This window comes from Squalius cephalus (assembly GCF_949319135.1).
Source record: "Squalius cephalus genome assembly, chromosome: 20".
NCBI lineage: Eukaryota > Metazoa > Chordata > Actinopteri > Cypriniformes > Leuciscidae > Squalius > Squalius cephalus.
In genome coordinates, this window is record NC_137141.1 from 17,328,865 (window position 1) to 17,355,403 (window position 26,539).

The 26,539-nt window shown below is 36.0% G+C and overlaps 1 protein-coding gene across 2 annotated transcripts in view; it reads left to right on the plus strand.

Moving 5' to 3' along the window:
- rgs7a (regulator of G protein signaling 7a) overlaps positions 1 to 26,539 on the plus strand; it is a 60,686-nt gene that overhangs the window by 29,609 nt on the left and 4,538 nt on the right. For both annotated transcript variants that reach the window (XM_079853619.1, XM_079853618.1), the window contains exons 4-17: positions 8,570 to 8,666; positions 11,252 to 11,302; positions 14,084 to 14,190; positions 14,557 to 14,608; positions 16,311 to 16,375; positions 17,644 to 17,720; positions 18,162 to 18,243; positions 21,362 to 21,436; positions 21,791 to 21,889; positions 22,568 to 22,629; positions 25,109 to 25,219; positions 25,308 to 25,433; positions 25,555 to 25,741; positions 25,839 to 25,928. In XM_079853619.1, the coding sequence (XP_079709745.1) occupies positions 8,570 to 8,666; positions 11,252 to 11,302; positions 14,084 to 14,190; positions 14,557 to 14,608; positions 16,311 to 16,375; positions 17,644 to 17,720; positions 18,162 to 18,243; positions 21,362 to 21,436; positions 21,791 to 21,889; positions 22,568 to 22,629; positions 25,109 to 25,219; positions 25,308 to 25,433; positions 25,555 to 25,741; positions 25,839 to 25,928 (1,281 nt within the window). The remainder of the gene's footprint in view (positions 1 to 8,569; positions 8,667 to 11,251; positions 11,303 to 14,083; positions 14,191 to 14,556; positions 14,609 to 16,310; positions 16,376 to 17,643; positions 17,721 to 18,161; positions 18,244 to 21,361; positions 21,437 to 21,790; positions 21,890 to 22,567; positions 22,630 to 25,108; positions 25,220 to 25,307; positions 25,434 to 25,554; positions 25,742 to 25,838; positions 25,929 to 26,539) is intronic.

Consider the following 26,539-nt stretch of genomic DNA (forward strand, 5'->3'; position numbering starts at 1 on the left):
GGTACTTTTTGTTTGAATTTTAGGTTATTATTGCCATCTTACATATAGAAAATAACATGTTACTATAGTACATGTCCTTAAATTAGGTACTGCCATTGTACAATGTCCAAAGTTAATACCATGGTATTTTTTTTAAGTGACACTTTGCCATTTAACTGTTTGGCATTTTAGAGCAAAAAGAGGGATGTTGTTGAGGAAAACAACAGTGATTGTCAAATATTAATACCATGGTATATATATACAATTTATTCAAATACAATTTTTCAAAAATTACATATTTCAAATACCATGGTATTTTGTGTTGTACTCTAGGGTACTTCAAACATCTGACATTTAAAAATATATATATTTTACTGTGCATGTACCCTTACAAAAAAAAAAAGTACTCTGGTAGTACCAAGACACAGTGCTGGTATTAATTGAAATAAGTAAATACCATGGTACTTTGATATATAACATTGTGAAATTGATTTAAATCATACTGCAAGGTACAACAAAGAATATCAAGGTATTACTATGGTACTATGTGCAAAATACCACGGTAGAACCATGGTAGTTTTGATACTTTTTTTTATAAGTGAAACCACCATTTACCTGTTCAGCATTTTTAGAGTACAAAGAGAAAGACGCGTTATGAAAAAATCCCTGACAGAAGTGTGTGTGTGTGTGTGTGTGTGTGTGTGTGTGTGTGTGTGTGTGTGTGTGTGTGTGTGTGTGTGTGGGAGAAAGAGTTATACAGTGGGACCCTTTAAAGGGCATCCTCAAGCTGTGTGTGTAGGGGGGAGAAGCATTAGCTTACTAAATATGATTTATATTATGCATAATGGAGAATGCACTGCAGCTTTTGGGACTGTCTTTTTTCGAAAATTTTTACAAAAACACTCTTGTGCGTGCAGAAAGTGGAAAGAGCGTATGTGTGTATGGCATGAGCATGGCTGTGTTCACTTGTTTTTGTGCACACATTTGTGCATGTGTACGTGAGAACGAGAGGGTTGTGCGACGCTACATTGGAAGGATAATGTCATATAAACAGTCTGATTTCAGCTCACAGGCGAGTTTAACACTGAATAATATCCTCCTACCCCTTTGATAGTAAGTGTTTGTTTGTTTTGTGCACATTTGTGTTCTCATGACAGAATGTGTGGCCTTTTTATGTGATCGTACGGCATGTGTTGGTGTGTAAGCGAGTGAATCAGCGTGTGTGTGTGCAAGCAGGACTGGAGCAAGACTTCAAAGCCACTCAATCAGTTGGAAACTTTAGGTGTGTGTGTGTGTGTGTGTGTGTGTGTGTGTGTGTGTGTGTGTGTGTCATCTCTCTTAGCAGATAGTGTGCTCTCTTATGCTGAGAAGAACCACATCATGTTCTCAGTGAATAACTGAGCAGTGCTCTCTCTGATGTTGAATATTCAATTATGTGTAATGCTGTATTGAATATTCATGTGCTTTTTCTGTGAAAGGGCACTCATACCTTTGGTCTTCAGTCTCTTTAGTCTTTAGACGGGTGCTGGAAGGCCAAATATATAGGGTGTGTGTTTTTTTTGTTGTTTTTTTTTTTTCATCTTAAATATATTTCAGACATTTGTCACGTTACACTCGACTGTGGCAGACAAATAAATCATTCAATAGATTTAGCAAAAAGTTGCTTCAATATTTTGTTTTGTTCATTTCCATATCACTGAAATTTGATCTTTTCGAGGCAAACATTAAGTGAGTTCAGTGAGAGAATGCGCTGTGTTTTTAAGATGTTTTAAAGTAGGTCGAATTTGAAAGTCCCCTGCCTTCTGTTGCTCTCCATTTTGCGTTGTCCTTAGTGAACGGCTCCTGACTCATTCTGTTCCGCTTGGTCTGGTGAGGCGCTTTGCCTGTAGTAACAGCTGGGGATTTAAGTGGAACTTTAAGTTTGAACTGCTCTGATGGGGATTCTGCGCAATAAATAACAAACTATATTTTGTTTGAAGTTGAGGATTAGCAAATTAATCCTGTATTAATCTTGCTTGATATATTACAGCTGCACTACTACAGAATTCTGGCCTCTCTATCACAGTCTTTGATTAAAGGTACACTGTGTAGTTTAAGTATTTTAATAGCTAAAATCAATGTCTTTATTCATAATTATGTCCTCATTGGTGTAAAATTACCTCTGCCAATGATCTGACTTATCCTCGTAAGCGAAGAATTTCTTATCTTTATTTACATTGGACGGGTAAGTCCAAGGAGGCTTCCATGTCGTTCCACCATTTTGAAAAACTATAATATCAGAGAGGGACAAAAAGCACTAGCCTACCTCAACGCGTTTCCACAATGTGTTTTCGTTCAGAGCCAGCGTCACGTGACTGAAACCAGCTGAAACGAACAAGGAGATCAGTGAGAGGCGCTTGTCACTGCCCTGACTTCACTGCACGGTACTTCATAATGCAGGATCATACTTATGCCGAGCCACAGAAGGAATCCTCGTTGCAAAAAAGCAAAATAACAAACGTCATTGCCCGAAAGAAAACTCGATGAAGTGCTATTAGAAGACATGTTGTCAAAGCTTCTTGTTACATAACGGCTACCGTAGTTACAACACGCATTTGAAAAAGCGAGGCGCTAGAGAGCACTATTCGTTTGAATGCAAAATACAATTTCACCACTAGATGGGAGAAATTCCTACACAGTGTACCTTTAAGAACGCAATATTGCATGTTTCTTGCGGAGAATTTCTTTTATGTTAGTTGCACCTTGACACTTCCCCCTGGTTAAAGGTGATCAACATATCAGAGCTGATGTATCATTCCGCAATGGAATTTCATTCATTTTTAATCAAAAGAAAAGTGCTTTTTCATTTTATTCATTTTTTCAAGGTCATATACATAATTGTATTTTTTTTTCAAAAACATGTAGAAACTTGCTATCCTTTTAACCACAAATGACCTTTAGCCAAAGACCTTTTTAAAAGTAAAAAAAAGTTAAGTTTAAAAGTTTTTGGTAAAAAGATCAGGGTCCTTTTGGGACAGTTAATGACATATTGATAACACGATACGATTAGTGAACTACAAAATTGTTATTATATAAATCATTAAAGATTTTATTTATATTAACTTATTGACTAGTTGCACGGCGACCGTTGACGTTCGAACTTGAGTGTGCGCGCCAGTACTTCCGGTGATCTGACAGCGAGAGCGAGAGACAACAGTGACCGAGTTGAATGTTCACACTGCATTTTATGCAAACAAATCTTATCGTAGTTGTAACTCTATATTTACAGTAGGCATAATTGTCATTGCGTATGTGTATGCAGCATGAGTCAAATACAATCTTCTGTCCGTGAACAGTTGTATTTCATTAATTAATCTGACTATGCATCCGTGCATTTAATTGCCATTGGCTCGTGTGATAGTAATGGGTCTTAGTAGTATTTTAAGTGATAATTGATTCTATAAACAACTATAAAAGATAATTTTCGTCTTTCTCCGGCTCCCCGCACCGAACGTAATGCGAAACCGGAAGTGTCTACGCGTACACTCGCTGATCCGAATTCCAAAATGGCGGCCACGTGCAACTAGTCAATTACTTATTCAACTATCAAATATCAATGATCAATTTTTACATCAGATCTTACTCTGCTATATTATAGAGCAGCATTTTGCATATTTTCAAGCTTTTAGAAACTAAGAAATTGAAATCTTTGTAAATATTATTTATACGGTTATTGTCACGGTGTGGTGCAGGCAGAAAATGACGAAGAGGAGTCAAAAGTTCCAATACAAACTTTTCCTCACAATATAACTCAAACAGGTACAGACAGGCAGAAGATACACACAGTTAATAGGACGGAGATCGGTTGGACAAGGACTGACTGAACAGAATGGAACTAAATACTAACACAGATGAACACTGATTAACAGGACACAGGTGATACAGATGATGATGATGATTATTATTATTATTAACTAAACACAGGTGATACAGATGAACTGAAAATGACTGTGAAGAGACACGTGATGAGATGACAGGCATACAAGCCCAATGAAAACAAACTAAACCAAACACAACTGTGACGGTTATATATGCTGTTACATTTTTCTGCAGTTTTACACTACTGTGGTCAGTAAGATATTTTAATGTTTATTTTTAAAATACAGTAAAACAGTAATATTGTAACTATATTTTTTGATGAATATAAATTTCAAAATAACAGCATTTATTTGAAATAATTTGTAACCTTATACATTTCTTTGTTTACATACATTTTCTTGTTACATTTGATCAATTTAATGTGTCCTTGTTGAATAAAAGTTTCTTCTTATTATTTTTTTTTTTTTAAACAATCTGACCCAAAACTTTTGATTGGTAGTGCGTGTACACTACAGTTTGACTCATTGCCATCCTAAAGTGAGTGACAACATCTGTCACAACAACCGTAGAATTTTATTTGTCTGTTTTCCGTTTCTCTGGTTTTCTCTTTTTTAAACATACACTTAAAGACATCAAAATCATTCTCTTTCTGTCTCTTCCTTGGCTGACATTTGTATGTGATGTCATCATCTCCCCGGTTGCCTAGGAAACAGAAGGGGGGGGGGGGGGGTTGGCTATAAAATGAGAGACGGAGTGAGGGGATGAGGGGGAATGAGCAGAAGAGATCTAAAATTCAAGTCATTCCTGCAACAACCTTGTCTGCGTCCGACCACTAACACTTCCTCTCTCCTCTGATGCAAAATAATCATCAAAAGACACTCACCAGCAGTCTGAACTCCAGCTGTCTGCTACACACACAGAGAGAGAAGTGTGTTTTCAGAGCTCAGAGTCGCAGGGTTAAACATAGAGGTGGTGTCATTGTGTGTGTGAGTGTTTTTCTTAGTGTCTGTCTCTGTTAATTAGCTGGTGTGGAAGATTTTGGAGGGAGTCTTTTGTTTTTTTGTAAGTGCACACTTGTGCTTGATGAATAAGGACGCTTTGATGTGATCCCTATTTGATATAACTGCTGTGTTAATAGAGATGCTTTGCTTTGTATCTGAAAGATTATTCCGTCTCCTGTTGCCACACTAACTTCATTAGCATATTAGCGGACTCTTAACAAAACATACCATGGTACATGGACATTTACACTACCATTCAAAAGTTTGGGGTCAGTAAGATTTTTTATGCTCATTTAGTAAGTCTCTTATGCTCAACATGGCTGTATTTATTCGATATAAAATATTTAGACATTTTTTTTACAATTTAAACAAGATAATCAGGAACCAAGGAAACCGGAACTAAACAGAGCAGGACAATAGGAAATAAAGGAACAGAACAGAATATCAACATAGAAGTCCATAATCGTGACACATTTCTTATATTATCACAGTTCAAAACTGTTTTTTTTTTTTTTAAATAATGTAAAAGTCTTAACTGTCTCTTGATCAGTTTAATGTGCGCTTGCTTGCTGAATATAACTATTCATTTCTTAATTTAATAACAGTAGTGTATCGTGGCAATATATATATATATTTTATATATATATATATATATTTTTGCACAAATACCATATTAATACCACCTTTTTTGGACATAACATGGCAATATCATAGTTTTTGGACGTACCATGAATATGGGAATCATTCAGTAACATTTATACTTGCGTTTATTTATTTAGCTGATGCTTTTATCCCAAGTGACAAATGAGGAACATCACAAGCAATTTGTCATAAACAAATTGGGTAACATGGTATTACTATCCGATACCTGAAACTAATGTTAATATCGTCTGTAATAAGATATTTAAACTGTAACGTAAATTAAATCTCTGCCCTTATCTCTTGTTTTCCACTGAAAGCATGAAAGAAAATTTCCACTGAGGAGTTTGAAGCCAAACCAAGCTATTGCTGTGCAGTTTAGATTAGACCCAAAATAAATGTTGAATGTCTTCATATAGGAGATGAGGAGGCAGCAGCTCTAAAGGCAACTACTCTGGTATGCAAAGACTGTTGATATATCGAAGATGTGTCAGGATTGAGGGCAGGACACAGTCTGCCATGAGTCATTGACAAAGCTTAGTCATTTAGTAAATGAATAATTGAGTTGGCCATCATTTCCAAGTGTGTGAATTGGGATGTACTGGATATTACAGGCTCAGTGGCGATGACCTGCTCAAATCCAAAACCAAAAATAACACATTTATAGTTGGGATTAAAACCATTTAATTCAGATTCTGAGGTGAATTTATTTTAGTCCATATTTTAGCCTCTGGCTTTAGTAGTGTGTTTAATGTCTGTTTACTTCACTGTTTGATATCTCTCTTCTGGGCAACTGATCTTCTTGGCTTTTATCAGTCTGTTCTGTGATTGGCTGCAGCCACAGATGTGTGGTGGGCACAGATGTTTGATCCCTGGAGATATACCGCCACAGGACATTTTGTTTTGAGAGAAGTGTCTGTGTGAATGTTCCAGGTATGCTGCTTATTATATTAGGGCTGTCAATTGATCATGCACACTGATCCATATGTATATTGCATAATTATGGATTTTTTTTAAGGCTGAGGCTCATGTTTGAATTCACAGCCCACCTGCTGCTACAGTCAGTGCACCTCATTTATTAACTATTAAAAAAATACGCTTTTGTAACAGTCTATCTAATGCTATATATACAGTATAAATACATCAGTTCAAAAGTTTGGAGTCTGTAAGATTTTTTTATATATATTTTAAGTCTGCTATGTTCCCCAAGGCTGCATTTATTGTTCACAAATACAGTAAAAACCATTATATATTTGTTTCTAGGAATTTTTTTTTATTTTTTTTTATGAATAGGAAGAACAGCATTTATCTGAAGTTAGTGCACACACATTAGGAGAAATGAGTAGTGAACAAACTACTCACAAACACACACTGCAAACCATGGACACACACTCCAGGAGCAGTGGGCAGCCATTTGCTGCAGCGCCCGAGAAGCGATTGGGGGTTAGGTGCCTTGCTCAAGGGCACCTCAGTCATTTCCTGCTGGTATTGAGAACTGAACCCGCAACCTTTGGGTTACCAGTCTGACTCTCTAACCATTAGAGCCCCTATCAATCGTGGCCTAATATTGTGTTACAGTTCATTTTGCTGGTTGTTGGTATACCTACCACCTCCACACTGTAGAATATTTTTGTTAAAACAAGGAGCCATTGATTTAAATTTACACATGAATCTCAGTGTCAGCTTAATAAGAATTCTTAGCCACAGATTGGCTGCAGTACTACTACGACTGATGCCAGTGAGGCTTTTGGGACTTCATATCATCACACATCATTGCACCATACAGCTGAGATATGCTCATCTTTATCTCTCTCTCTCTCTCTCTCTCTGTGTCTCTCTCTCTAAAATGTTTCTATTACAGTCGTCAGTGTGAGTGGAATGCTCCGATCCCTCATTACCTTAAATTAGCACTTCAGTGTTTGCCCACCAGCCTGGTCTGCATTGTCGACAAAGTGTATGTTTGATTCTCTTTCCCGCAGTGAGTGCGTATGCGCTGTAGGTGGCTAGTAACTGCCACCTAAAAGCATTTCATCTCTGGATATTAAAAAGAAGCTATTTCTGGAGTCATAATAATGGTTTTCAGGGGAATTTAACAACATTTTCTGTTAGGATTCTCTCCAAAGGCATCACAGCCTGAAGAAACACTCTGCATCAGTGCAGCGCCCACTGATGTAATTCTGCATGTTAACTGGGCCTCCCCTTGAGGCAATTGTCTCTTACTCTCTCTCTCAGGCTATCTAAACACTCACAGGTACAAGCTCATATACTTTCACAACATGTTCTGCATATACATATACAAACACCTCCATATGTATCGTGTCTCCAGGGCGCATGTTGTTAACCTGATTCCGATGTGGTCTTATGCTGGAGTGATGTCACTGGCAGCTGTAGAGCATTTGGTCACATGTCCAGAGTGTGAGTTCCCTGGCGACGCTTTGAGCTGCTCGCCTTGTTAACTCGAAGCTTCTCTAACAACAGCCCAAATGTCAGCGGATCAATGAGCAGGTGACATGATCGGTCCCGCTCTGCCCCAGGTTTCTCATCATCTAATAAATAGGGTTGTTATTTCCAATGACTTCATTTACTGAAGGCTGAGTTGATCCTTAGGACAAGCGTCCCGTGGGCTCTTATTGAAGTTCTGTGGCCTCACACTCTACTGTGAATGGCTGTATTATTCACCATGTTTGAGTCCTGATTGTCTCTCCAGATTTTATTTGAATGGAGTGTTTAAATCTAACAAAGATTTATTATATTGTATTGTATTGTATTATATTATATTACATTACATTACATTACAGTGGAGTCCTAAAGTCTGAGACCACTTTAATATTTGTTTGTTTATTCTAGAAAACTGTAAATAAAGAAAATGTAGGGATTTTGAAGAATTTTAAAAGATAGAAATATTTTTGCTTGTGTGCTTCATAAGATGCATTTGCAATAAAAACATTATTTTATTAAATAATTATTTTAAAGAATTAAAAAAAATCATGTTTTTCAACTCATGGAATATTGACACTGATTTGTATTCTTGTTTTCATCCCATGTTCATCCATGTTTTTATTGACTTGCATCTCTTTCTCTCTCTTGCTTAGATGGAGGATGTGATTGCCAGGATGCAGGATGAAAAAAACGGCATACCTATCCGTACAGTGAAGAGTTTCCTGTCCAAGATTCCCAGTGTCTTCTCTGGTAATTCCCTTTACACCTGTTTTAAATACACTGCGGTTCCAAGTTGGCGCTGAGAACGCAGAATTCAGCAGGAGCCAGTGCCCCACAGCAAGCCTGAAGACCAACACAATGAAAACTCTGCCAGAACTCTGTAGTGCAGCACCAGTATCTCTGGTTATAGCCTGATCTCTATCAAAGGTCTCTGGCCTGCGTTGCTCTGGTGGGGAAGCACAATGCATTCTGGGTATAAACAACAGGGTTTGAACTGTTTGTCTATGGGATTGGCTCATTATGTTTATTCATCCTGAAACAGCAATTATAAATGCAGCTAATGGAATATTCTGAGTTATTTTCAAGCTAATGTTTATCGACCACATCAGTGGCATGCTGTTAATTACTACAGACCATAATTTTCACAAAAAAGTTGAAATGATTGTTATGGTATTTTGTCTGTGGTCCACTGTTTATTGGACTGGATAATAATTGCACTATATTTACATATCAGAGACTGAAAAAGGAGTGCAAATGTTATACTTCCTTATATGCCGTAATCCATTTTAGAAGGGCAGGATTAGGAAGGAGAAAGCGAGAGAGAAATTCTCAGAAGGATGTTCTTTGGTTCCTCTGACTGCGGTCCCTCCGAGGATTCATTAAAAGGCCAGCTTCAAGCTCTAACACCCCAGTCTCTGTCTCTCTATGCTTTAAAAAGTCTCTCACGCTCTGGGCTTCTGCTGTCTCTAGGGACACACCTCTCTCTGCTGATTGGCTGTGCAATAGGGTCTCTGTGCATATTTTGGGAATACTGGATTTGATTGGTCAGTAAGGGTTATCTCGGAAAGATATTTCTCAGAAGAAACTGTTCACGGTCTATTAATTTAGCAGTGACCAGGTTGAAAATTAAACACTGATCAAAATTGTTTAAAAAACTAATTTTGCTGTGTAAAATGGTCTTTAATACTTAATGATAAAGTTTTTTAAAGGGTTCCTGATTAAACATATATATCTCCACGACCCCACCCCTAACTCATGCCATTAGTTGAGCCAATGTTAATTTCCCCAAAGTATCATGTCAACCTACCAGTTGTGTTCTTAGAATTGTCTCTGAATATTAAGATAGGATTGGATAAAGTGTTTTTAATTTTGAAATAATTACAGTACAAGACAGTGCTGCGACATAATTTTTTTTGCCCTGAGAGTTTTACAGGAATTATTATAAAGATATGCGTACCGCACTGTAGGCATTAATTTATTTTAGGTGAATATGCAGAAAGTAGTTGACTTCTTGGTTGCTTTGAGAGTCAGACAGAAAGAGGACAAATAGGGGTTTATGCGTGCAGAGGTAAAGATTATGATTTTCTGTTAATCCACTAAATATTCCAGCGAAGCTTTGCTGAGACTGAGATCCTCTTTGGAGCATCCAGAACCCCTGTACTTAACTTTAGCACAATTTATACAGTTCTGCTGCTTAGAGATAGAGAGCCAGGGCTTGGCATTAACTTATGTGCTCACCAGCCACTGTGGCTTGTGGTTTCCAAAGTTACTGGCCACTCAGCATTTTCACTGGCAACAATTTTGACATCGATACCATGGTGAAAAACTGCCATATAGATATTTGTAATATTATCTCATAATTTCGCAGTATTTCGCATAATTTTACACTTGTTTTCTTTCTCAACTGTCTACGTTCACTTAAAACTTAACTGACTGTTTACATGAATACTCCCAAAGATACTCGCATTTTGACATTATTTTGTGTGTATTTGACTGTTTAAGTGCAAAAAGCAACAGAAAAAAACTAAATATAAATACTGTGAGACGGTTTTATGTGCGTGCACTTTGGGTGTGAGCATAAAATCTGCGGGAATGAGTAAAGTTATGCGCAATACGTGCAAATCAAATGCCAAAATTCAAGCTCTGTAACACCAACAATATTCACCTGGAGCAAATGAAACGTAATTGAGGGGAAGCGGGTTTGAGTGTCAACTCGCTCTCGGAGAGACGAGGGAGCGAGAAAGCGCAGCTGGTATCGTAAATCTCTTCTGAGGAGAATTCAGTATTGGAATCGTTTCAGGTATTTCATTATCGATATGTATCGAAAAATCTATATTTTTGACAACACAATGCATGCACTTAGTTTATTATTTCAGATGCCTTTTCAAAAGACTACAATTTAAAAATGTATATATTATATATATATAATTTTCAAAGTGGCTAGTACAGTAGGAGTGACTGCGTTACACTCCACTGCTGAAATCCACCTGCATTTGGTGGGTTGGCTGGTGTTAATATCAAGTCTTGAATGTAATTACAGAAAATGGTGAATGAAATGTATGGATGCAATGGAGAAAAAAAATTAAAGATAAAGTTTAGCTAGAAAAATGTCAAACTGAAAATATTGAATGGACTATACTGCAGACTGCTGCTGTTGATACAAAAACTATTTTTATTATTATCATCTGTAGTTTGGCAAATATTTCCACTGATTATGAGTTTATGGCAGGTGGATGGAGAACTTTTCTTACTAACCATGAAACATTATTCTGCTGAATTTTGAGTGATAGAATTTAGATCAACATTTTAAATAATAATCTTCACTTCTTTTCCAGGTTCAGACATTGTCCAGTGGATGCTGAAAAATCTATGTATCGAGGATCAAGGTGATGCAGTCTTTTCTTTAATGACAACACTGACAGTGCTGCAGCTGTGATGTGCATAAATTGAAAATCTACTTCTTTTATTTTGATTAATTCACATGCACTCTTTTCTAAAAGTCAAAATCATATCTTCAGCTCACAAGGTAATAGATTCAGGATTTGCATAATCATAATTATACTGTAAGTTGGCAAACAGCTAATGTCAGCATCTCCTGTTACTCCTTTAATTAAAGAAATGGGGGATCATTTTACTTGCATTTACTTCTTCAAAAACAAGAATGGGAAAGCTACTTTGAAACTGTAGCCTGTGAAGCAAGCAATACACGAGTAATTTAACTATGTAGTAAAATAGTAAAGCTATTCTTATAAAATAAAATCTGAACTTAGCTGAACCTTAACTGCAATTCATTAAAAGGACTAATAATTGAATTTATTTTATTTAAGGGGAGACACGGCAGGCTAAAACATCGTTGTTGTTTTTTACTGGTCAATTTTGAGATTTTGGGCTATTTGTCTTCAATAACATGTCTTCTTTCAGACTTGTGGTGAAAAAAAGTCCAAAATACACACTTAGGTCTTTATTTTACTACACTTTGTCTATTTGCGTCTGTAGATTTCTCCTAAAATCGACAAAAGTTGGCGTTCTAAATCAACATGCTGCTCCACGATCGCTGTCTGCACCCTGTCATCACATATACCGTTGGAAAGCTATCTCTCCTGTACAATGTTGTCGGATCCAAATATGGTCATTTCCTTTTTTATCAGCAACCAGTTGTGAAAGCGAACTCTAAAAAACTAAATTATTTATTAACTAAATAAATTATTATTTAACTCTAAAAGCGAAATCTCATTGGCTGATCTCAATTTTAAAGGCCGTTTTCTCAAAATGTTTTTTTTTCTCATTCTTTGAGCCAGAAATCTCCACTTCAGCAGCACTTACATATACCAAACTTTCCCGTTGTATTTCTATCTATATTCTTAAGGTTTTTACTGAGGGGTTTGTTCATATATCATTCAGATTCTGATTTATACAACATTTTATACCTAAAAACGGGACGGAAATTAATTTTTGACAGTTTTTTCTGATTAATGGAGTGATAAAAAGAGACATCCAAAATCCCTTCTGTAAAAACCTTTGACTCTAATATGTCAGCAAAATGAAACAAGAATTTTGAATCTGGCTTTATCCAATGTTCAGATTTCTCTTCTGGAAATATATGCAAATTAGCGCATATTTAATGAGATACTACCAAATTACATATTTATACATAAATATTCTAAAACTTGTAATACAAAAGATAATTGTCTTAATGTCAGTAATCAACTGGGGAAGTTTCATGCTGATATCTATTAGTTAATTTTTTTTTCCTATTCACCTGGGGTGTCTCCCCTTAGGCCTACAGATAATTAAAAAATATATTTACTATTTATTTATTTAAAAAAATTTTGACAATACATTTGTTCTTAACCCATTGATTGTTGCAATTCCTAATAAACTTACTGGCCGACTAATGTTTTATTTACTCATCAAAGTCAATTTTGATTGCATTTGGTGCTTTCAAGTCTAAGCCTAAATAGAGGTATTGTGAAGGTGGAGTTGGTTTTAGTAAGGAAGGAAACACAGCAATGAGATTGGATTTCTTTCTGAGTATGGTGAATATCCCTCCACTTTAGATTCCCTCTGACAAATATGACAGGTATGTGAGAGTAAGTGTGTGATATGGGGGCTCTTCTCAGACAGGAAAAGAGCAACCAGATAAGTGCACTGAATCTCTCAGTATATTCAATAGACTGGAACCACGGAGAGATAAAACGAGAACTTTAAAAAAAAGTTCTGTCTATCTCTCTGTCTCTCTCTGTCTCTCTCTCTCTCTCTCTCTCTCTCTCTCTCTCTTTGTTCAGTTCTTATACATTGCTGATTAGTGGAATTTACCTCATGAACATGCCTGGTGGGAAGCTCTCATCAAAACAACAACATCTGCAAAAAGCATATTGCTCCCTTGAAAGCAAAGGGATATTAATTTGCAATCAGCACAGACATATACTCTACCATGCACACTCACAGTAAATACTGTATTGTAAAAGTTTTATAGATAATTATTTATTGACGCTTAACTTCCTCTGGTACAGGTTTTGCAGAGGAGTGTGTGGTGTTGTAGGAAGGAAGCATGGAAATAACATTCTACTGCAACATACTGAATATGTTGCAGTAGAATGTTATTTCCATGCTTCCTCTTGTAGATTGAGACCCCTACATCATAACCTAATTACCTTAGAGTATCATTTAAATTTCAAAATAGATTATTCAATTAGAATGGGGAAAGAAACTTCTTATAGATTGGAATATTTTATGAAATGAAAAACATATCTAAAACCATCATCAACACATCAACAGAGTTCTGGGATGATCATTGCACTCTTTTCAATTAAAAAGCCTTTATTATTTCATGGCTCCCTGCGGAAGACATGCGCCGAAACGCATAGGAGAGTTTTGTTTTGAGTGTAGCCATGAAATAATAAAGGCTTTGTTGCCAGCACTTTGTTAATGAACTATGATATACCCTAGTCCATAGAGCACCTTTATTTTAATACTAAAATAATTCTCATCTCTTTGTTTGAGGATTACCTAAAAGTATTTTGTTTTGCACGAAAAACCTACCGCGTCAAACCGTTTGTTCTATTTAGTTTCAGCACAGGGTAAATAATAATTATTATCTTGGCATAAACGTTTGGGCTGCCCTTTCATATCTGGACCCCTAATAACACTATTAATTCTTTCTCTAGTGGAGGCTCTTCATCTGGGCACACTGATGGCGGCTCACGGCTACTTCTTCCCCATCTCTGACCATGTGCTCACTCTTAAAGACGATGGCACATTCTACAGATTTCAGGTCAGTCGTTTTGCTAATTTGAGAAACAAAAAAGAAACAGAACTTTTTGGAAACGCTTTAAAATATAGCACCCATGCAAAATATAGTGCATGTTATTGAAGTTAATTACATAGTAGACTAATAACATGTAGTTGCAAGCTCGCATACTGATCGCTCCATCAAATAATTACACATTAAGTTGTTAATCAGTACTTTCTAATGTAAATATACAATAATCACTGTAATCAATGTTAAATGTAACTACTTTTTTTTTTTTTATAAACAACTGCAATCGCCTTGGTTTCTTTTGTATACAAACTGTGCCAGTTTTCATATTACACTGCATTATGAGTAATGTAGTTCATAATGTGCTCTTTCTTCTGTTAGACTCCGTATTTCTGGCCCTCAAATTGCTGGGAGCCCGAGAACACTGACTACGGTGAGTTTTTGTGCGTGATCTGTTATCTGTATCTTACTGAGACCAATCTATGTGTGTGTGTGTGTGTGTGTGTGTGTGTGTGTGTGTGTGTGTGTGTGTGTGTGTGTGTGTGTGTGTGTGGTCCTAGTAAACCCAGTGTTATGGGGACAAAATTTCCCCATAAAGATGCTAATATCCGAAATCCTTATCCTTGTGGGACAGTTTTCTGTTGAGAAGGTTTAGGAGATATAATATACAGTTTGCACAGTATAAAACATATTATGTCTATGGAAAGTCCCCATAAAACATGGAAACCCATGGTCCTTAACTGACCTGCATGCGCAAAAGAATGATAAAAAGACGTCACGCAGCACGTTGTCAGCTGTCATATGGAAGTAAACATGGAGGGCATTAAAGTAAGTGATTACATGTACGTGTTTATTTATAGTGTGATCTGCCGCGAAAGCCAGCGAATTCATGCGCAGGCAATATAAAAAAATGTATTTTAATTTTTTTTTTAACATTTATGATACGAGCCCTCATGTTTTGCTTGTTTATAGAGCTGTCACTGTAATACTTATAAGTTCTGACACATCACTGTTCTTCCACTGACTACCTTTCCCAACTGTCTTGATAACTTCGGGAGTGTAAAATCTTTGAAGTTACTCCCATAAGGCCGAATTGTGACGAATGTTGCTCTCTAGAGTGACGTAAAAGTCTGAAAAGCATGAATTCTGATATGACTGTTCAAACTGAGGTCGCACTGCAAAACATCTGACCTGTGTCGGATTTAGGATCACATATGGAAGTTGCACAAATCGGAATTGAAAAGATCAGATTCCATGTGGTTTGTGCCGTTCACTCTGTTATGAGAAAAAACAATCTGAGCTACATGTGAGCAAAAAAGTTGGATTTGGGCCACATTTACCTGCAGTCGGAATATAGCCTAATTCTCACCTAGGCTGCATTTATTTGATCAAAAATACAGTAAAAAAAAAAAAACAGTAACAGTTTTGAAACAATAAATTGAAATTTATTTTTGCGCTGCTTAATATTTTTGTGGAAACCATAAATGTTTTTTTTTCGGGATTCTTTGATGAATTCCAAGAGAACAACTTTTCTTAAATTCTTTTATAATATTATACATTTCGTTACTGTCAATTTTTATCAATTTACCACATCCTTGAAAAATAAATGTATTCATTTTATTTTTAAAAAATCTTACTGACAGCAAACTTTTTTGTATACTGTATGTTGCTTGCTAAAAGGTTAATTTTTCACAATACACAACTACTTTTGAATGATTGTCAATAGAGAAAGATGCTTTGTGTAGTTACGACATCTACCAGCAGGGAATAGTAGAGCTAATAGATCTAGTGGATGATGTACAAGTGTTTATGAATATTTTTGAGGTTTAAAGAAAGTTCATATCATTTTTGTATGTTATTATACTTTATGAAGAAATAGCTATGAACACAATTGATATTCCCCTGTATTATGGTTGTGTGCATGAGTGTGCCTTGGGTTCGGTAAATTATGCTTGTTATGAATTCAGCAATTAGAACACAGCAACGCTCAGGTGCGATTAGGTACAAGCTGGTGTGAAATATGTTAAATGTTTACTAAATATTTTAGTGCAACTCATTTGAAAGCCCAGAGGGCTGCTGAGGTTTGAGGACGTGCGAGCAGTGTTTCTCACACACTTCTTGGCGTCTCTCTATAGCTGTGTACTTGTGCAAAAGAACAATGCAGAACAAAGCACGTCTGGAACTTGCTGATTATGAAGCTGTAAGTAATCTCCTATTTTTTTTCTTCTCCCTTCTCTCTCTCTCTTAATTGTATCAATGCTTATCTCATGCTTTGTACTTCAGACATTATTAGATAGAAGATATTAATAAGATAATAAGGTAATGACAATCTTTAAAAAGAAAGTATGTCTAATCCAAGCTGGGTTTTAAATGTCAGGCTTTGTTTGAATAATCCATGTAAGCTCTCCAGTAGGCCTGTGCCGATCCACCAACGTCTTTCTCATATTGAACTGAGAACTGTAAACATGTAATCATTGTGCCTCCTCTTCCTTTTTCTATTATTAAAGGGATGGTTCGGAGTAAAATCAACCTAGGGTCCTTTGCACCATGACCTCGATCCAAACACACACCCCCCCCCCAGAAGCCTTTTTTCCCTTGGTCGAACATTATTAAATTTAGAGATATCAACCGAATGGCTTAGTGCAGGCGCTAATGGATCCAAGGATGTATCGCGTAAATTACCCCACTAATAATGCCTGGAATGGTACCAAACTTCTACAGTAGTACAAATAGGTTATGTGCTCATAAAACGAGACATTGGAAAGTTTGTAAGTACATCAGGAGTTTATTTAAATAACATTTGCCTGATGGCTCATGCTACCGCTAACCCGGACGTCGAGGTCACTTCCATTATTTGGAAAAAGCACGTAAAAGTCCTGGCAGAAAGCGATGCATAAGGATGTAGTGTAACGACGCCCATTTCCAGGAATGCAGTAATATTTTGTTGGTAGTAGCAGTTTGCAACAATTACAACAATTGTAGTCGTTAAAAAAAATGGGGCCAGACCTGTTTGAGCTGCGTTATAGTAGCTTGTAGAGTAGCTCGCAGTTAAGGCAAGGGCCGTGACATTTCTGAAGCATACTTGAAGTGGTTGACCAAACACAAAACACTGGTCCAGCCAATCAACCAATCAAAGCACATTGCACTTTTCAGAAGGCCGGGTTTAATAGAGACAGGAAGAGTTACAGACTTACAGAGTTTAATGTCTGTAAACAGAGAGTTACAGACAGATTGGAAAAAATAGGTGCAGCAATGATGTAAAATATGTGAAAAATAATTCGTTTTTTGAAAAATCAAGCATGAAAACATATTCTAGTAGACCCACCCCACCCCCCCCAAAAAAATAAAGACTTTGTAAAAGGGCATAACAGGTAATCTTTAAGTTAAATAAATGGCTTCTATATCTCCAAAAAGACTTTGTTTTTTTAAACTTTGATCGTTTAAAAATGCTATTTTTTTCTCTTCCAGGAGAGTTTAGCGCGACTACAGCGGGCATTCGCCAGGAAATGGGAGTTTATATTTATGCAAGCAGAGGCTCAAGCAAAGTATGTATCTTTCAGATTGTGATCAGTTCCTATTTTTTCCCATGCTTTATTGGCTGTTTTTCTTTGTGCATTTGTAAAAGCATGCCACCCAGTCAGAAGACAGGAAAGTGACTCTTTACATAGCAAGAATTCAAATATTAATCGCTGGATCTCTTGATATATCTGTAAATCTGTGGGTTTTCTTATGTTGTCTGTGCTAATGCTAAAGTCTCTTGGACATAATTTGCACTGCAAAATTGCTTTTTTAAGTCTCTTCTGCTGTCTCTTCTGCTGTTTAAATTGAAATTCAAAGCAATTCTGTGAGCACTATAGTGCCTCTGAGTGCCAAAACAGGCAAGTTTATGACTTTTCAGCTTTGTTGTACGGTTCATTGCATGTTTGCCTTTTCTTTTGGAAGTTAAATTCTTTAATTGCTTCGGCTTCTGTGTTCTGTCTGTACAGAGTCGATAAGAAAAGAGACAAAATTGAGAGGAAAATACTGGACAGTCAGGAGAGAGCTTTCTGGGACGTGCACAGACCAGTGGTGAGTGAATGTGTGTGTGTAAAAGCAGGCAAGTCCATGTAAGAACAATGCAGCTATTCTCTTTTCCTCTTCAGAATTATTCTTTGTTGTTCTCAAGTGTTTGAAGTTGTTCCCTCACAGAGGAATGACACAACCGTGTTAAAGCACCTCTGGGCTGATGGAATAACCTCTGAGCTTGCAAAATTGCTGGCTAGCCCCAAAACTAAAACACACATTCTAACAATCATATTTCATCGATTTCCTTAGACAATATTCTACAAAGTAAAAAGTGAAAATGTGCAGGTGTCCCCTAAAGAGATGTTCTTACTTGATCTATACTTTTAAAATTGTTTGCTATATGATATATATTATATATTATATATCTGTTTGATATATCCTATATTATATTTTAATATGTTTATTAATTTATTATTTATTTATTTTATTTTATTGTACTATTTATTGTTAATAATTAATGTATTTTTTATTTTAACTATAATAGAATCTAAATATATTCAGGCTAATACTAATTTCAAAAACTGTAATGCACATACATAAATATTTATGTATGTATGTACACAGTATATATCAGTTATTATATTGATCTAACCGAGAAAGCGAAGAGCCTATGATTTACTAGGATTGTATTACTAATAACAGTTCCACAGTAGTAACTCTAGTTACTATGCATTTCATTAGATTTTTCTTAAATAGTTTTTGAAGAATATATTTTTTATAGTATTATTATTATTGTACCATTCTATGTGTTTTTGAGTGTCTATATGTGTGAATCACCTGGTGTGTATTGCATTATGCCTTGTGTGTATTTAAGCTGTTTGTTTTGAAGGAAGCAGCAATTTCTCCCTCAATTACACTGAGCTGATCCTTCTCATTAGCAATTTCATGCTAACTTGGCTTGATCTTTCAAGCTGACATGCAATAGTGAGATGCTGCAGATCATGTCCATATATAGCCAGTGTGGGTTCAAATGGGGTTTATTACAGAGCTCTTGTGTCTTGAGGCTGTTTTCTCTCTCTCAACATACATTGGAGTCTTGGACCTAAAGTTCATCCTATATTTGAGTGTAGAAACATTGGGTCCTTTGTGAGCTAAAATAGTCCAACCCACAGGAAACTGTTTGACTGACAGTTCCATGCCTTTTAAAATATCACTTCAGTTTCCTTAACCCTCAGAGAGTCTTCGTTTAGCAGTCACACTCAGTGCCTTCCCGGTCAGAAGTGACCGGATACCTAAAAATGAAACTTCCTCCATCCCAGTAAAAACCAATGCAATTTATTTTTGTTCTATAATATTTATTCTTTTTAATTTAGTATTTTGAGACAATTTGATTGAACTTATTAATATTTATGCAATATTTATAGTCCATTTTTTGCCATTGAAAATAATGGGTTTTTTTTTTATTATTATTATTTTTTTATTTTTTTTTCTATGCGGTATTTTCGGTTAAAATAGAGACTAGGCTTTCAGAAAAAAAATAAAAATAAAAAAAATAAATCAATTTATTAAACATAAAATTAAATAAATCATGTTATTGCATGGGTTTACCACTAGATGTCTGTAATAGCTCTAAATGGAGATGCTTGTGAATTCTAGTTGTTTTTGGACCAAATTACTTACTTTTAAGATGTGGATTGATTGTATTTTTTTAGAAATTCTCAAATAATACTTTTTGCCAAGGTTTATAACATTTTATTAATTATTATTTTAATAATTTTAATAATTATTATATTAATTATATATATATATATTAATTATAATTATTAATTATGTTATGTTTTTCACTCTTGATGTTTTAGAGTTTCACCCCTTCATTGCTGAGCACTTTTTTTCTGCATCGTGGCCGATTTGTAGCGAATTTTTGTGTTTTTGTCAATTTCCCATTCATTTCCTATGGGGGTCATTTTTGACCGAAGACCATGAATGTGACTATTTTTTTTACGACCACTTAGCATGCTCGGATCATGACCTCAATTTTTTTCTGTGTTCACATACCTAATGCCAGAAAAGTCACCAAGTTTCGTAACATTCCAATGAAGCTGTGATTTTTAAAAATTCAAAACAGATCTTTTGTAATCTGAATTTATTGGTGTGTATGTGTATAAAAGTGTGTTTGTATGTGTGTGTGTGGGGGTGGGTGTGAATTTTTTGCACTCTTGATGTTGTAGAGTGTCACCCCTTTACTGCGGTGTACTTTTTTTTAGAATCGTGGCCGATTTGTAGATTGTACAGACAAAAATTCAGAGAATTTTTGTGTTTTTGTAAATTTCCCATTCATTTCCTATGGGTCGGTCATTTTTGACCGAAGGCACTGAGTGTGACTATTTTTTTTTACGACCACTTAGCATGCTCGGATCATGACCTCAATTTTTTTTTGCATACACATACCTAATGCCATAAAAGTCACCAAGTATCATAACCTTCCGATGAAGCTGTGATTTTTTAAAATTCAAAACAGAAAATTTTTCGGTCAGAAGTGACCGAAGACTCTCTGAGGGTTTAAACAGGAGGGAGTATACAGTACAGGTAAGGTGCACCAAAGATATGTATACAGTACGTAGATGCAATATTCGACTGCTATAGACATGTCGGCCATCTTGGAACGGTCAGCGTGTCGTCAGTCACAGTAAGAATCAATGATGCCACAACATTGTGCAGCTTCTAGTTGTAAAACCGCCGAGATTTCAATTCCTGAAGAAATTGGAGAATGTGTTGGTTTATGTTTTTTAATTTATTAACTCAATATTACAGGTTTTTACTATGGTACTTTCTAATGTTTTTACTTTTACTATGAAAACTTTTGAATGTCATGTTAGCTGACGCTTTCGTCTTGTAAAATCATCTACTGAAGTCTATTGCAGATCACGATATTCATACATGTGTATAACTACGGTTGCAGACGCACATTCAACTTGATCTCGAATGTTCAAGGACCAGCTTTGACCGGTACAATACGGCAACTGGCTTACGTATAGTCGCTAATGAAGAATCTATGTATATATTTCTATGATGTGCAAAGCATCAGGTGGTCGAAGCAACATGGATGCCTGGCAACCATAAATTATAGGTCATCTAGAGAATTGACAGTTATATTGACCGTATGTGTGTGTGTGTGTTTCAGCCAGGGTGTGTGAACACAACAGAAGTGGACATAAAGAAATCATCCAGAATGAAGAACCCTCACAAAACAAGAAAGGTGATGCAATAACACCCACTTGCAAAGTACTTCAGCTTTTAATCTCCTAAACCATGTGACTAATCACTAAAGCAGTTATCCCACTCATTATATTATGGAACCTTTGCATTTGACAAATGAATCAATCAACCACTGAGCCAATCAGAATACCAAATCAGACTTAAATCAATCCACCAATCAGACAGCCTAACAAAATCCAACACTTTACCAATCAAGAACAGCTCACCTCAACAATCGCGCAGCTGTCCATGTGAAATCCCCAATCACTGATGCAAACACACAGAAATCTCTTCTCTAATTACTGATTTAAATTTATGTAAATATGGTTGTAAATTATTCTGATGGTTTCCACAGTCTGTGTATGGCCTTCAGAATGACATTCGCAGCCATAGTCCGACCCACACACCAGCCGCTGAGGCCAAGCAACCAACCGAGGAAGAGCTTCAGGAACAGGTAACGCCTGCTTGGTTCTGTGTGTTTATAGGCAGAGTATTTAAATTAAACATTTTCGAATTTGAATTTTAAAAGTATCCGAGTATTCCACTTGGTTTAAGATATTCTACTCTAGCTGGACTCCCAGCCTAGCCAAGCTGGTGTTTATCTGGCTAGCCAGTTGGATTTCATGGCTGTGAATTAAGAATTCGTTCCCATGACAAATTAATTTGTTCACTTTGTGTCATTAAATACTGGCCCCGTTATACTAATTCAGTTCCTTGTTTTAATTAAATTGTGATGATTTAACTAAATTAAAATTAGAAATCAAATTAGAACAATGTAGCCACCGTTTAAGTAAAATGGGGGAATGAATTAACATGTGGCCATGAATTAATTTATGTTACGGGAACAAATTCCTAATTCATGGCCACAAGATCCATTTTTTTTTCTTCTGCATGGCATATGTGCAGGGCTCTATAAAAAAGTGACCAACACTTTTTCAAACTTTCAGAACTGATCAGCCTAACCAGCTTGGCCTGGCCGGGAGACCAACTAACCACCTTTGGCTGTTTTTTTTTTCCAGCAGCTGTGTGGAAAACTGCAAATTTTAGTTCATTAATGGCTGTATTTGCCACCTGTTTACATACACACACCCACATACACTCACCCTGACTATTACCACTTTTGTCTTTCCAGATCAAGTTTCGGCAAGCACAGTTAGACCGGCATCGATTGAAAATGTCCAAAGTTGCAGAGAGGTAAGTCAGAGAGTGAGAGAGAGAGAACGTCTGTGCTGTGATCGATCCATAGGTCTTCATTATTCTACAGTGCTTAAACATTTTCTTATCGATCTCTTTAATAGTCTGTGTAGATATTGCTCATGCTGACAAGCATGTTTCTGTTTCTCGTCCTCAAATTTACTTCCTCTGTGAGATCAATGGCTCTATTAGGATGCCACAACATCTTGAAGCACTAAGATTTTAGTGCAGCGTGAAATTAAACTCACTTTGCAACAATAAATGATGGTCCAAAATATAAAATGTACATCAGTGTTTGAGGAAGTAGCGTGCGTTTAATGCACACTATAATATCCAACTGGCAAATAATCAATATTAACTTGGAAACCTGGGATCAGGGATATATTTGTTTTCACAATCATTGTAATGTTGCATTGTGTATAAAGTCACTGATAAGCATAGCACATTCAGATATGTGCTGCAGATTTTCCTGCAAAAACACGACTGCATATTAGCCTCTATTTGTGTGTGTGTGTAACCAATTCGCAAACGTGCACGACAACAAGAGGCAAGATTTATCTGACAAACCAATTATAACTCATATCCAATCCTATCATGATGGAGGCATTGCCTCATCTCACGTGACTTACCCCTATTCATTCTCAATTACCCCCCACCAAACCCACCATACGCTTTAGGGTGTCTGTTAAAAGTCAATGGGCTCAGGGGAGGCAAGCCTCCCGCTGTAACTTTACCCGCGGGTGTCGCTGTTGGACAGTGTTATTTTAGAAAAACAAGTGATTTATACACTTTTTAATGTCACAATTTGTAATATGGATTATTTTCTCATCCAGCTTTTTTTATTAAAAGTAATTTGAGCCAATGGGTTCGCTTGGGGTCCTAACAGAGACCCGATTTCAAGAGAGGACCTGATTTGCCACCACACCAGGTTGCACCGATAGACGATGATATTGTGTATTGACGATATTCATAGATATCAACAAAAGCATCAGCTGTCAGCATATCAAGAGGATTTGGCATTTCCAATAAATGTATTAACTCTTGTGCGTCAATTAAAAAAAAGTTACACATAGGTCCATAGAGGACAAAATATATTTTGTCAATAAACTGTCATTAAAAAAATGGTCTGATTAAAAACATATATTTTATGAAACATGTTGAACTAGAAAATCAAATTCATAAATTGTGTCACAAATTTGAGGTTGATATTTCAAAAAATGAGCTTTCAGTAAGATTTTGTCTTGAAAAAATGCCATATTTTCCATATTAGATGTTAGCAAAACTCCACTGGTGCACACAGTGGTTGGATTTGTGATTGAGTTTTTCCTCTCAAATCTTACAAGCACACACACACACACAATTTTTTTTTTATTGCACACATACAAACCACACTCTGACATCCATACCAAAACACCCACAAAATTATGGCTGCATAATTTATCCAATTGGCTCAATAATATGCAGAAGCAGAAAACAGGAATAAAGCAAGTATTTGCTTTATAGGCCAAACCTGAGAAAATGGCACCATCTGGTAATTTTTTGTTAATTTTGAAGCCTTGCCAACAGAATGAAAGCCTATTAACAAAGATTACATCATTTTATAGTTTAATGGCACTTGGATTAAAAATTGCAGTTTTAATGGGTTTCAATGGGGACATTTTTGTCCTTAAGGTCCTGAGTGGAACTATTTTATGTACCTAGTGCAAAATAGATTTATATTTTAAAGGAAATAGGGGTGAAATAATTATTCACACATGTGGCACATTTTATACAGTTGGCATTAAACACAGGCAAAATTATCAAAAAAACGATGTACCTATAATACCGTTATCAGCACATATTGAAGTAGATGCAGCTCTCATTGTCTCTGAGAGAATATGCACCGTTAATGCTGCGTCAGATGTCAAAAGCTCAGTCAGTTTTTACTTTCACTTTATGTAGTGAATAAATGTCTAGGGTTTGAGACTTCTTCACCGACAGAACTTTTGCACAAAGTTTGCATATTGCTTTTGTGATATCAACAAGTCATATTTATGGTTTAAAATGGAAATATTTCCAATATTGGGCATGACATTTTTCTTTATCAACAATCAACAATTGCTCGCAAAATAATGGACAATGGTTCACAATTTGCGGGCGTGAATTCCTGTGATTATAAAAATCAAGTAAATTATTAAATAAATGAGTAAATCAACAAGTAGGCATTACACACACACACACACACACATGGTTCATGGTAATTACTTGCTTTGATGCTTTTGCTTTATAATGAATAATACAATCAAAAAGAAACATTCCCCAACACCAATGTTTTCATATTGGATAGTTAAACTGGAAAATGAGTCACATAACTAGTATGTTCTGGCACCTGAATATGTCACAATGTTTTGGCATGCTTGTTTTACTAATAGATAACGCCCTTTAGTGGCCTCTTTCTTCCTCTCTTTTATCTCTAACTCTGTTTTTGATGGTCTTGTAGTTTGCTGAGTTATACTGAGCAGTATTCAGACTATGACCCGTTCCTGTCCACTTCTGATCCCTCCAACCCCTGGATATCAGATGACACAACGTTCTGGGAGATGGAGGCCAGGTCTGTTTCAAAAATACACACTAAATATTATTATTGTTTTTACAAATCAGTGTGTATGTATAATGTGTTTTTGTGTGTGTTGGAACAGTAAGGAACCTGGTCAGACTAGAGTTAGACGTTGGGGTTTTAGAATCGACGAAGTGTTGAAAGATCCCATTGGGCGAGAGCAGTTTCTCAAGTTCCTGGAGTCTGAATTCAGCTCAGAAAACCTCAGGTAAACCTACACTTCCTTTTCATGCCCCCTGCTGGCGGTTGAAGAGTAACGCAACTACTTTTGCCGCATGCATTGTCTTTTTATTCTGCAAATTGATTCTCTTTTGTTATCCAACACTCAGATTCTGGTTGGCAGCGCAGGAGTTAAAGAGGAGGCCGATCCGTGAGGTGCCAACACGGGTGCAGGAGATCTGGGAGGAGTTTTTGGCTCCTGGAGCCCCCAGTGCCATCAACGTTGACTCGAAGAGCTACGACAAAACCACACAGAACATCAAAGACCCTGGACGATACGCTTTTGAAGATGCACAGGTGAGGATTATGTGTTTTTAGTAGCTACAGTGATTTTCTTTTTCAAAAATGTTTTATGAAAACAAGCCATATAAACATGTAAATGTGTGTCTCCCAGGAACACATCTATAAGCTGATGAAGAGTGACTCTTACAGTCGTTTCATTAGATCCAGTGCCTACCAGGAACTTCTGCAGGCTAAGAAAAAGGTAAAATGTTTTAAGCAATTTGACAGGATAGAATAATTCATCTTGAATACTCTGACTGCATCTACATGACCGGATTGGTAAATGTACTACCGTTCAAAAGTTTGGGTCGGTACGATTTTTTTTTTAAGTCTCATTTATTTGATGAAAAATACTGTAAAAACAGCAATATTCGAAAATGTATTACTATTATTTAAAATAACTGTTTTCTATTTTAATATATTTTAAAATGTAATTTATTAATGTGATGGCAAAGCTGAATTTTCAGCAGTCATTATTCCTGTCCTTCAGAAATCATTCTAATATGCTGATTTGTTACCCAAGAAAAAAATATTTTTATGAATGTTGAAAATTTTTTCAGGATTCACTGATGAATAGAAAAGTTTAAAAGAACAGCATTTATTTGAAATAGAAATGTTTTGTAACATTATTGATGACTTTACTGTCAATTTTGATCAATTCAATGCATCCTTGTGGAATAAATGTATTAATTTCTTTCAAATAATAATAATAATAAAAAAATCGAACTGATCCCAAACTTTTGAATCATATTGTATGTGAAATTAATCTCATATAGAAGTATTTGCTGTATATCTTTGTGTCAGATTCATAAA